General features: G+C 41.6%; 1 protein-coding gene across 4 annotated transcripts in view; it reads left to right on the top strand.

Annotated features, from left to right (window-relative positions):
* The window catches only part of adcy7 (adenylate cyclase 7), a 60,935-nt gene that overhangs the window by 25,892 nt on the left and 21,949 nt on the right, over positions 1-13,094 (top strand). For all 4 annotated transcript variants that reach the window (XM_034581800.1, XM_034581799.1, XM_034581798.1 and 1 more), the window contains exons 2-5: positions 5,462-6,187; positions 10,425-10,622; positions 10,909-11,073; positions 11,537-11,686. In XM_034581800.1, coding sequence (XP_034437691.1) covers positions 6,023-6,187; positions 10,425-10,622; positions 10,909-11,073; positions 11,537-11,686 — 678 coding nt within the window. In that variant the 5' untranslated portion in view covers positions 5,462-6,022. The remainder of the gene's footprint in view (positions 1-5,461; positions 6,188-10,424; positions 10,623-10,908; positions 11,074-11,536; positions 11,687-13,094) is intronic.

Here is a 13,094-nt window from a genome sequence, read left to right as displayed (position 1 = left end):
GATCTCAGTCCACGATCCACGATGTGGCCGCAGCTGCAGTCCTGGATCTGCAAATGATAAAGCACAAGGACACCGGGGAAGAAGTAGACATTAATGTCTCTGGGACGGCTCCATGGAGTCGGCCTTGGTACTTGTTCTGCTTTGTGTCTCTTCCATGACCTTGGCTGAGAGGAGCAAAGGGGATCATTCTAACTGGGAGCACCTGGCCAGTGTTCCTGGTTATAAAAGCAGATCCCTCAGTGGTCAGAGCGCCTTCTCCCTCTCACCACTCGACCACTGCTGCTTCCACTATTTGTTTTTGTTATTTTTTTTCCCGCACCACAACAACCCACCATACATCAATCAACTCATCCACACACTGTCACACACCACTGATGCTGATTAACACACCCAGTGATTATATTAATTGTTGAATCTGCTTGATTTCTATTTCTTTACTAAACCTTTATTTATTACAAGTGAGGACGGCGTGCATCTCCCCTCCTTTGTGCAGCACAGAGCCAGCCGCAACATCTCATCAATACTTCTGTGCCTCACGCTGTGTAACTTCATTCTGTGCAACTGAGCTGACATCGTGCTATAGGGATGACTTCAGTGACAGATTGACAACATTTATCTTTTGTGAGCATGCAGTTGTTTTCAGGTCCAAAGAGTACATGTCAAGGAAATGGCTTAGACTAATTGAGTCAATGCTATTCAAATACTGGATTTGCCCCATGGCTGAAACGTTTAAATCTAAATTCCACATACGTTTCAATCAATAAACCTCTCTTTGCGCTGCTGTTGTGTCATGCAGTGGGATTGATGGCTGCACTTCTGGTGGTGCGATGCTGTTGTTTGTGGAGGAAATGTGAAACACTTGAGCAGTAACGGCCAGAGTACGCCAAGCTCTTACTTGCACTTCCTGTATTTATTATAGGCAATGGCATTTTGAAGCTTAAATCAGCTCTGAGATAGCATCCTGTTAATATTGTTAGGTTTCAGCAGCTCCTCCTGGTGAACGCAGCTAATTCAATACCAGTAGACAGTACTGGGGGGAAGAGGAGGGGAGACTGGAAAGGACAGGAGGCTTAATCTAATCTTCCTGGTGCATTGCTGTGCATACATCAGTCATCTGTTTATGGAAACACTGAGTGTTAGCAAGCTACTGCATGATTATGTATTTAGCCTTCCACCAAGCCAGTTCCGAACGGTAAAGAAATTCTCCAATTTAAAGACTGAAACTAACTTTGGGCCATTAATGCTGATTTAATATAAGTAATAATCATATTAATATGCTGGTGCAAGCAGGGGCCTTTTGTGGGTGTGGGTGGGTGTGTGGGTGTGGGTGTGGGTGTGGGTGTGGGTGGGTGGGTGTGTGGGTTCTTGTTTTGTTACCTCTTTAGAATCTTCTCCAGCATAAACAGTGACGCTGTCAGGGCCAGTAGACCTCATGGGGACCAAAGCCTGGTCCTTATGAAGCAAAACATGCTGATGTCCTACTTAAGGTTAGAAGTGAGATGTGAATTGTGGTTATGTTGAGGTCAGGGCCTAGGCATGAATTAGTCTTGGTTAGGGATAAGGTTTTGGTTAGGCTGTCTACAATGAATGGAAATCAATGCTAGTATAGTAAGGCTTCCTGAGCAGTGTGTGTACGTGTGTGTGTCATCAAACTTACTGACAACATGATCAAATAGCTTTTCAGAAAATGAGCATCAACTTTATGAAAGGGTTTAGTAAGAAAAGATGCTTGAAGCTAATGTCCTAAAGCCTGGTTCCTCTGGTCAAGCTGACCTTTACCCACATCACCTTTAACCCTGGCTCTGTGCAGCATGAGCTGAGAAATGTGGTTCTTTCTTTTCTTTAACAGAGTTCACCCTTTTTTTTTTTTGTCCAAACGTATTGAATGCCAACACAAAGACGGCCATAAAAAGCACAGTGATTTGCTTCCTAACTAGCCCTGCCTATTTTCTCTGTGTGAAAGGGCTGTGAAATTGGGCGTAGGTTTGGTGAAGATCTGACTAGATCTTTGGATAAGATTGGTTTATTACCAGTGAGGTGATTACTGAGCATAAAGGAAAGGGACAGATGATTCCCAGGCAGCATTCAGACGGAGTAAATCACAGTCGCAAATGAGGACCTTTCCATGCTCATGTGAAATTACAATCTCCTGCTCTTCAATGAGACGTAGAATGGAGAAAAACTCCAATCGTGTCATGACAAATAGCCACCTTTCAAGCTGACAGTCTTTCAAATCTAATGTGCTGAAGTACAGAGTAGGAGCAATATGGGGGACATATGTAGCTGCATTATACCTCCCTTAAAGGTTTCCTGTTCGGCACCTGCCATAGTCTGGTGCTTTAGTCTGCCCAGCAGACACGTACGTACGCCCGCTTTGTTTCCTGTGAGGCTGAAAATATCATTCTGCAGTTAAACACGCTCTTTGCTTGTGAACACATGAGGGTTACCACAGATTAGCGTAGCAGAACTCTCAATCAAAACCTCCCATATGGGTTAAATTCTTGATACAGTTAAAGCAGATTCAACTGGTGGATTCACTGAGCATATTTTTTACTTTTTCTCTGTCTAAAGGTGATTTTATTTGTATTAGTGTTGTATTTCTACTTTGATTCATTTACAGCATGACATGTGTCATATTATTATGTCTTTGTCGTATCACTTTGATAAATAGAAAGAGTCAATAGAAAGAGTGTACATAAAACATAGCCTTCGGCCTTGTTTGCTCCTAATAATTAGGGCATTTGTGTGTGTTTAAACAAATTGGTGACTCAGACTGGCTTATGATGGCTAAAATATTAAATAGAGATAGTCACTGTTTAATGACTCATCTACATTGAACAATACTGAGAAAAATAGCATTACTGAAATGTATCATTTTCCCCCTGTGATTTAATGAAAATCCATCCAGCATGGTTTCAACGCGCAGCCACATTGCCGTTGTCCTGAAGCTTTCTACAAAACACACACTTAAAGAGGGAGCAGTCTCTCTTTCAATTCACCTCCTCTCTGACAAGAGGGCCGTTACGTTCCTGCGTCCCAGCAGCAGGCGCCCAGTGACGTTAGTTGGTTTTTGTATGGCTGTCGTTCCAAGATTCAGTGACGCCAGTTTACAAGGCTGCTATGTGATTCCCTCAATTGCCAAGCTTCCATAGTGAAAGACCTGGCAGCCAACGCAGCACAGTTTCAGCTATTCATCCCCGCTCGCTGAGAGTCTCGGCTCTATTGAAGCGTACATCCCTGACCCTGTCTGTTCTCCTGGCTCAGCGCTGCAGTGAAAACCACAGGTCTGATGCTGCTACATTCTCCCCATGGCAACTTCAGAGTTGAAGCATGAAAAGCGTCATTAGGGGCATGGAGTTTTGACATGAGGTAAATGTGAGGTCTTGTACTGTAGGTTAAAAACAGCAGTTAAATGGCTAAAAGTGTGACTTCGATCATCGATTTAAGGACAGTAGCTTGGATTGGCTTCCCTGTTGATATATACATATTGATTTTATGTAAAATATAAACATAAAGTCACATTTTTTCTTGTTTTTAATTTAAAAAAAAATTTAATTAACATTAGTGCATATCAGCAAACAAACGGTTTCCTTTATCTTTATATCAACCAATTTTATTGACCATCCATTATATAATTGCTTTTGAGAGGGAACGTAGATTAATTTATAGAAGGGAGAAACACCATGCGGTGGTCCATTGATAACTAGTTCCCTTGAGATCTGCTGTTGGTATGATAACAGCTCCCCTATTGTCTTCTTTCAGACAGACACTGTTTGTGTAATGGTGCCTAAGCAAGCTGTTTTGCATTTGTCATATGTTGACACTTCTTTTTAATACCCTGGACTATCAAATAAGTGCTTTTACCTTGACTTAACATCCCTGTGCTTTTGAGCTTAAAAAATATGCGTGAATGTGAAATATTCATCCTGGCCTCGTCTGCCATTCATGATGGCATTTATGGTGAAGTGTTTAAGAATGAACATCAGTGCTGTGTATGCTCGTTCCCAGGTTTTAGATGTACACATGGTATATAGTAGGTATGTGGAGTAAATTATTCCCCCCAGTGTAAACAGCCAGTAAACATCAGGAGCATCCTCTCTCAGACCAGCTGGTTCTCATTGAAGCAAGAGGAGGACACAATCCCCCCCCCCCCCCCCAATGTGCTTTGTTTTACCTCCCTGCTCTTCCTTGAGCTTTTACTGCCCTCAAACCTCAGGCGGTGTGTTATCTGAGGCAGGGGAGAGCCGGCTGGATGCTGCTCTGTCCAGCGGCAGCAGCAGTGAAAGGGAAAGTTAAAAATGGTTGTAAATGACCATCAGGCCAGTCATTACACTGCTTGCTGTGGAAGTGCATTTTATCACTACAAGATTGAACCCTTACGGCATACTCTTCACTTGCACACAATGCAACAGGTGTGTGTGTGTGTGTGTGTGTGTGTGTGTGTGTGTGTGTGTGTGTGTGTGTGTGTGTGTGTGTGTGTGTGTGTGTGTGTGTGTGTGTGTGTGTGTGTGTGTGTGTGTGTGTGTGTGTGCGCGCTTTTTTATGGCAAATAGCATCTGTCGCAGTTGCTATGTGAGGCACAAACATGGAGCAGTCTCTTACACTCAGTGCACACTGGGACAGAGATATTATCAACTGGAGGAAATTAGGTTTCTATTGACAGTGGTGCAAAGTTCACATTGTTTCTATCGAGCTTCAAGCCAGCGTCTCCTCTTCTTTCCTAAATGCAAAAAGACAACTCTCATTAGTTATTACACACAGATTCTTGTTTCTCTGGTTTTTAAACAGTTTAATTTTCAATCTGGGCATTTCTAGAAGAATTTCTAGAATGCATCCATTACCTCAGCTCCTTTGTATCTGCCTTTTGCTGGTTAAAGGTCTCTAATTGTTTGAAGAGATAGGCCCAATGTATGCAATGTTATGTTAATGGCTAGAATAACTTCACAAACTTAATCTTTGGTTTGGGTGTTTTTCATCTGTTCCTTTCTGTAACTGCAGCTTTGGATCTGTCGTCAGTGTTAATTCAGCTTTTTGGGGAGTGTAGAAGTTGTTTGTGTTGTTCGTCGCTGTACAGGAGTTCATTCCACAACATTGCATTTTGCTCAGTAAATGGCACCAAAACAGCCGCTCTCAGTAGCAGTGCAACCCGTCATTATGGCTGCTGCTCTCTGTGAAAGTTGTGACCAAAATAAGCCAGGACCCTGAGGTAAACAGACACAGGGTTTTCTGGACTGTGGAAATCACAGAGTTCAAGTGAAGGGATTCAGAAATTCACATGTCTCCTTTTTAAAATCAGTTAAGTCATAAATCTTCCATATATATAACACACATCTATGGGAAATATGACTATTAATTTCAATTTCTTAGCTTGAGCAGTGATATCTTTGGTCTTGTGTGTGTGTGTTCCATGAAAACCATGATCAATTATTTGTCTTGTCTCCCTCTTTCCTTACCCTCATAGGTGCCTCCTGTGGAGTGGAGCTTCTGACCTCACCAGTCTGTCATATCCTGAACCGTGGTGGGATCACTGATGATCTCTGTTGCTGCCCTCACCAACTCCCATTTTCCTCCTGCTCTTCCTCCGTATCCCTCTCCTCCCCTTTCTTAAACTCCCCTCCCCTCCTATTCTGTGTCTCCCGGCCACAGGCTTATTACTCAAACCCACTGAAGGGAGCAACACAGTAGCTGGCAAGGGATGAAGCGGGTCTGCCTGCCAACACCAGACAGAGGATAGAAGACACAAAAGGACCAGCGAAGGGGAAAGAGACAGAGAGGACGACTAGCGGAGAGAGAGCTACAATAAAGCTGTGAGAAGCAACAACAGCGTTCAAGATGCCTCACCGAAGAAAAAACACAAGTTTCACTTGAGCGTCATGAGCTAGCAAGGCGCCCCCAACAGATAAAGAACTGTGGACTTTTCTTTTTGCTCCCACACTCAAGAAAAGTTGTGGAGACACACACTCCTGCTCTCTGGGGATCCTTGTTAACACCTGCTATGCCTCCTCTGTAAGAAGTGATAGCCATGCCAGCCAAGGGGAAGTACCTGCTAAATGACCAGGAGCTGAAAAATGAGGCACTGTACCGCAAGTTCTCCTGCATCAGCCAGTATCAGCCGCTGGTGCTCCTGTTGGGCCTCTCCATGCTCTCCTGTGGAATCCTCCTCATCCTCTTCTTTGCTCTTCGACTGGTGAGTCTTCACATCCACATGTTTGTCAGTCAGTTTTCACCATATATAGTCAGTAAATTTGATAACTTCTTCGGAAAATCTGAGAATATCTTGTTACTTTTTTGGTGTGTTTTGTCTCCCTCCCTGTCGTTCCCGACCTCTTTAACATAATATCACATTTTATCACACGTCATCCTGATATGGAGTCCAAACTGTTAACAGTGTTACTGTCGATTGAAATCGCCATGAGGAGTTTTGCTGTTTTCATGGCAGAAATGACACATACAATGTGTCATTTCATAGCGGAAATGACACGTACAATGTGATGACATTTTTTTTTTTTTTTTTCATCTTTTCTTATTTACCTTGTATTTTTGGGCCCTTGTGGTCTCCATGGTGCAGGGGTTGGAGGATTAGCTCTACCAAAAGTCAAAGTGTTTACATTTCATGCAAACAGAGTTTGGGATTGTTTTCAGCACATGGTCTCTGAAATGTAAAATATATGTGTAGTAATTACAGAAAAATGGTGGAAACTATAAACATACATGTTTCCCAACTAGTCAGAGTTGTCAGGTTACTGTAAATTCAAGTCTCAGGTAACTTCACTGGCGTGCTTCCATCTTGGAACAAGATGTGAATGCTGGTTATTGTGGAGTTGAATACAGGTCGACTCTATTACACTGTACAATAGCTTGTTATCTGTAAATGGCTTCAGACTATGCTGTTGGACTTAATACCAGATATCTTTGCAGTAACTCTGTAAAGTGCTGTGCACCAAATGATTTATGTGTAATTATACTCGGCTAGATCTATGTCTCCTGAAGCGCATAGTAATGACAGTCTGTATGTTACGCATCCACACCTGCCCTGATAATAGTAACCAAGATCAGAGTTACATTAGGCGGTTATAATCGGTTTTCTTCTCTCACACTCAAAGATAATTGATTTCTTTTGCGGCTAATTGATAGAATTATGTTAGATAAGCAAATTTAAGACCATTATGTTCAGATTAAATATAATTACCAATGGAGATGGTCCAGATTATTAAAACTCCATTTTCAGCAGCAGGCGCTTTTTCTGCAGTTACAGGCTCGTCTTTTATAGACCTACTGATACTTGATTTTTGAGATAATAGTATTATTGGGAGTAAATACATCTGATATTGTATATTTTCACAAGCACATAGCATTAACAATCTTGATATTGATTCCTTAGATTTTTTTTGTTTTGTTCATGGCCGAGATACACACCAAAAGGGACATTTCAAAAAAATTAAATAATTGCCAGTGTTCTCTGGTGGACAAACCGTACAATGGAGGTATCTAAAATACCTCAAACCTGTTCTGGCATATTGTCATGCTAACAAGACTTGTAAAACTTCAGATGTCAGCTAAGGTCTATCTTTTGTCACAGCAGGCATTTTGACTTGACATAGCAGGGAAAGAAATACAGGTTTAATAAGATGACTTTAATGATGACTTACTTTTATGATGTGGGCCAGTGAGCCAGTATGTATGACTTCAGGACCCTGTAACTGCATACATTTAAATCCCAGTCATTATGCTAGGAACATATTGAAAAGTATTTATGATGTATGGTTATAGTTTACACTCTGCAGCTTTTGTTAGGTACACATGTACAGTCTAATATAAATACAACTGCTTTCCGTTAAAGTCCACTTTTATGATGTCTATAATGTACCTTTTATGTACGTAGATGGGAAGGACAAAAAACTGGACGCTATGGGCTTCATAGACTTGATGTTATGGCTGTTGCACTGTATTAAATTAGGACGTACAGGTTCAGTATGTTCAGTGAAATAGGATGATCAGTTTGATTCCCTGTGTCGTCTTTGAAAATGTGAAAAATGAAAAACTCTGTCCTCCTCTCTCAGGAGAACTATTTAAATAAAACACTTAACTCCCCTTCACTCAGTAGCTGCTGAGAAGCATGAATGTACGAGTGTTTGTGTAACTGTTTGAATGTGAAGAAGGACACGAAGTACGTGAGGCTTAAATAGACATGAAAGTGCGTATTTCAGCTGCTTCCCCTGGTTTAGATAAAGAGGTGGGTGAAGAACACCTCCGTTAAACAACATCAGGTACATGGTTAACTAATGCTTATGATGCTTCTCTACCAGGAAATTGATTTCCCTTTCTTGGCAGAGGGGTCAGAGGTCATGGTCAGCTATAGAACTGTACCCCTGGATCTGGGTGTCCTGACTTGTGGGTTTAAGTGTATTCACTGAGGCACATCCTCCTGCTCTGCTGCACTTGACACTGAAATCATATATATTGGCTTTGTCTGAAACCTAAACTGTAGAAAATGAATCCAGAGAGAACTAAAGCATGAAATGGTGGTCAAAGCAATGTAGTAGTGAAAATGCAGCGAGTGAAACCATGGTTCGGACAGTGAGGGGGCAAAGCATGTGTTCACTGTCCTTTGCTGATCAGTGGCATGCTGTTGATTTTGGCATGAACCCGGGTAGTGGACCAGTCAGTCACCCCAACTATTCATATGTTGAACCGACCGATTGTGTCACCAGAGATTATATTACTTTCCCTCTGTTGGAAAAACCATTGCAACTTTCCTTCCATTGTGTTGCTGCTGACTCTGTGACACTTGTTTTTTATCAATAAGATTGATATTGTGTCACTCACTGTCCTCCGTCATGAACTGGACATGCTCACATGTTGATTTAGTCTCTTGCTCACGCACAAATGAACAAATACATTCACATTTATGTCGTGTTAATTTCCCATTAAAAAGCTATTACCAGTCACTTCTACTCTCTGTTTCACTCATACACACAGTTGCCGGGGGTACAGAGGAGTGAAGAGGGAAATGTTGGGATGGAGCTTGTAAAATGCTGCTGTTAAATGCAAAGGAGGGTCAGGGTGTCTGTTAAGAGGGGGCTACCGGTGTCAGAAAGTCACTGTCAACTTATATAACTCCTCTAGAGTTGTGCACACAGTGAATCAAGTGAAACTCCTACCGCCGGTCTCAGGCCCTGATGGGATGGAGAGATGGTGTGTGGGGTTCTGTAGCTTTTATCTGAATGCAATGGGTCTACATTTTTCTAAAAGCTGTAGAGGATGGTTGTGGAGGAAGTATTATCTATAACAGAACAGTAAAGGTATCTGGAATCAAACCTTCAGTGTAAAGGAACTATAGATATACAGTGCAGCACACTATAACAACACTTTGAATAAATATAGCTTTCTATCAGTAAGAACCTGCATTCCAATACAACACATGTGAGATTTTTAATTATTTAGGTACCATACGTTGGACATTATAGCCTCATCTGGTCACGTGGTTTTAGCTCCTGTTCATATGGAGTAGTTGTTCTTTTTCCGCCTACAAAAAGGATTTGTCAAGACCCGGAGCTACACAGGGAGTAGAAAGTGCTTTAGTTGAGATCTGGCCTTTTCCGATGCTGCCATGGTAACCAGAAAGCTCAACATACAATGCAGAAATGGCCTTCTCTGAGGAGAGATCTATTAACGCTGACTTTGTGTGTGGCTGTCTCTCTCCTGAGCACTCATTTAACCCCTTGTTTCCTCTCGTGCTGGTCCCTCTGACACCCACTCTCTCTCCCACTTTACACCAAGACTGTCACACACAAGAGCACAGAAAAGCAGTCGTTGCTTTCATGCATGCATTTACATACAAAACACAGATATTCCTGCATACAAGGACTCCGAAGCGTGTTTCCTCTCACTCACGTGCAAACAGCTTCACAGTATTCTTCCCTCTTGCTTTCTTCTCAATGTAAATAACTCAATCATGAAGACGAAGGCCTGGAGCAAGTGGGACATGACGCAGAGACAGATGTGAAGAAAGACACTCAGTAATCTTACATGAGCCTCAATGCTCAGGCTGAATATCAATGGCTCTCGGGAGCATCTTTTACAGACTGTGACCCTACAAACTGCAAACTCACAAGTCAGACACACAAACTACGGATTCAAGAGCGGACAAGAATTCGTGGCTTATAGTGTTGTAAAGCAAATATTCTGTAAACTTCTTCAGATAGTGCCTTTGTCCCTTTGTCCTTCCACAAGCTGCCTCGTGCTGCCTATGCACTAGTAATTGTAATTTGATATGACCTATGTATATAAAGACCATTTTACGAGTTGCATACACTGAAAATGGATGTAACCCCCCCCCCACTACACTCAGAATAAACAAGTTTGTATCAATTAAATACTCACTGTATTACAATGTAAAATCTGTGTGTTCATTTTTCTCTCAGAGTGCAAAGGAACACTGTGCCTTTGTGAGCGTGGTCAGCGGCAGCCTGTGTGTGTTCCTGGCCGTGTTTGTGCTGGTGTGTACAGAGATACTCTCACAGCGATGGAGACGTGTATTGGGTCTGATTGTCTGGGCCACACACCTCACCATGGGCTACACATTCATCTTCCGCAGCCCCATCGTCCTGCCTTGGGACCAGGTAACCTGCTCTTGTTATTATATGATCCTTTTGCACAGACTTTCAGGTCTACAAAATAGGAATATTAGGATCACAGATGTTTCTGATTTTAGAGAACTATGAAGGAGTGGTTGTTAAAATAAACTTTTATTAATATCGTACACCTCTAGTTATGCCAAGAGTTTGACCACACTTTTCAGAGAACAGATTATTTAAAATAAGTGAATGAAAGCTGCATTCAGTATAATTTAAGTATGCCCTGACACACAAATGACTTCTTGAAAAAACAAAACCTTTATATTTCCAGGTGCCTTTTTTCCTCTTTATCATCATCACCGTGTACACCATGCTGCCAGTCCAGTTGTGGTACGCTGTGGTGCTGAGCGTCATCTCCTCCGTGTCCCACATCATAGCCCTCACAGTGCGCCTCACCATTTACAGCAACGGGCCCACTCCTTACCTTGCCACCCAGGTGAAATCATTGGATTTAATCTCATGTTGTTTGTATTGGAGGAGTGTGTTGAAGGCTTAAGGTCGATATATTGTAGGTTGTGTAAGGGGAATGTTATTATTGGTGTTTTGAAGCTGCAGCTTTTTGTGCCAACAAGATGAGACAATAAATCCATGAACACTGTAACTGTGGAAGATAAATAGATAAAACTCAAAAAGTGAAAGTATTAATTGATTTAATAAAGGACAAGCCCATAAATCTATATGCATTGTACATATATCTGGTACTCAACGGAAATACGTAAATCCAAATCTAATCCTACTGATGGTAAAGATATACCGTAACAAAATGTTGTGGATAGCAAAATTAAAGCTATGTATGATATGTGGCCAAAGAAATATTTATTAATGAACAACATGTAGAAGTAACGCTGTTGACAATGTAAACAAGTGAACAACACTGTTTTCTGTGTCTGCTCCTGTAGCTGCTGTCCAATGCTGTGGTGTTTCTGTGTGGCGGTGTGGTGGGAGCCTTCCATAAGGTCCTGATGGAGAAAACCCTGAGGCAGACCTTCCAAGACACGCTCCGGTGCCTGAGCATGCGGATGAAGTTGGAGATAGAAAAAAGACAACAGGTTAGTGTAATGCACTGACAAGAGTAGAGTACATCCTGCCGCCAAGGCTGAAAACAGCCCCTGTAAATTCGATAAAGCTGCACCAAATTGCAAAGGCTCAGCCCTCTAAGTATGCCTGATTTTCTTCAAGATCTCTGCATTATTTCTTGAGAAATTCACAAATATTCCTGGATTCACCGCCTTTATCAAATCCGCTTTAAAAGTTCATGAGTTCTCCTTGGCCCATAACCCTTTGCCTAAAAAATGCCTTTTAGCTCATGATAGTCCACTTAGATAAGTCTGTCAGTATTTAATAATAATCACTTGTAAAATCCTGAAGAGAGTAAAATCTATTTTCTTAATTTAAATATATGATGGAAACCACCACATTATTAGGGTGAAAGGAGAAGGGTAGTGTATATTCTAAACCAGTCATAATGAGCAGTTCAATACGATTTAGCTGGTCTGTCTCTGTATTGTAGCGAGTCGTGCCGCTTCCTCATCGCATCTCCTCTACGGAGTTTACACTCACACGCATATAGGCCCCGGGCTGGCCCACCCCCACTCATTCACATACTGACACATGGACAATGAAGCAGAGAGAGGAGAGGAGAGGATGTGAACGAGCTGGTATATGTCAAACAGTGGCCACAAAAAGTGTGAACACAGGGTTTCCACAACGGACCAACTGATTGATGCCAATATTGATGCCTATAATATAAATTTATCGCAATAATTTCTTTGACAAAATATCATCCAACAAAATGTGTTTTTTTGACAGAAATACAATAATATTTTTAATAATGCACCAAATGAGATATTTACTTGTTCAGTTTACAGCTTTAGTTCTTCTTTGGTGAATATCCAGTCAAAATTGGTATTGTACAATGTACAGGTATTGATTCCTGAACTGAATCTGTATTTGAACAACCCAGCCCTAGTTAAGAAATTACCAATGTACAGTATATGGGAACTGTCAACAAAAGGTATAATAGGGAGGTTTTATTGCGCTGCCAAAAGGCACAGTGACAAATGTTTGGGTGCACCTAAACGAAAAGGTTAGGCACACCGGTGCAACCAATGTAAAAAGTTTGTCTATCTTAAAGCTTTGCCTTTGGCTGGCCTCGTGTTGACTCTCCCAAGGATGTCTTCATTGCGACTAACAAATCCTTCTAAAATTAGGTTTCCCTGTGATGCCTTTTAAATTAGATGCGTCTGTGCTGACCTGCTTTGACTTCAGAGGGTGTTTTTTCTTTTTGTCATTTATTATGACTGGTGCTTAGTATGAGACATAATAAAACATGCTGTCAAGGAAGCTGCTGTGTTGCCTAGCAGGACAGAAAGGAATGATATAATCGTTAACATTTAAACCTTCAGTTGTATTTGAATTGTGCAGCCTGGTACTCAAAGTAAGCCAAAGAAAAGAAAG

The sequence above is a fragment of the Hippoglossus hippoglossus genome, chromosome 3 (assembly GCF_009819705.1).
Source record: "Hippoglossus hippoglossus isolate fHipHip1 chromosome 3, fHipHip1.pri, whole genome shotgun sequence".
Lineage (NCBI taxonomy): Eukaryota > Metazoa > Chordata > Actinopteri > Pleuronectiformes > Pleuronectidae > Hippoglossus > Hippoglossus hippoglossus.
This window is presented reverse-complemented; position numbering and strand designations above follow the sequence as displayed.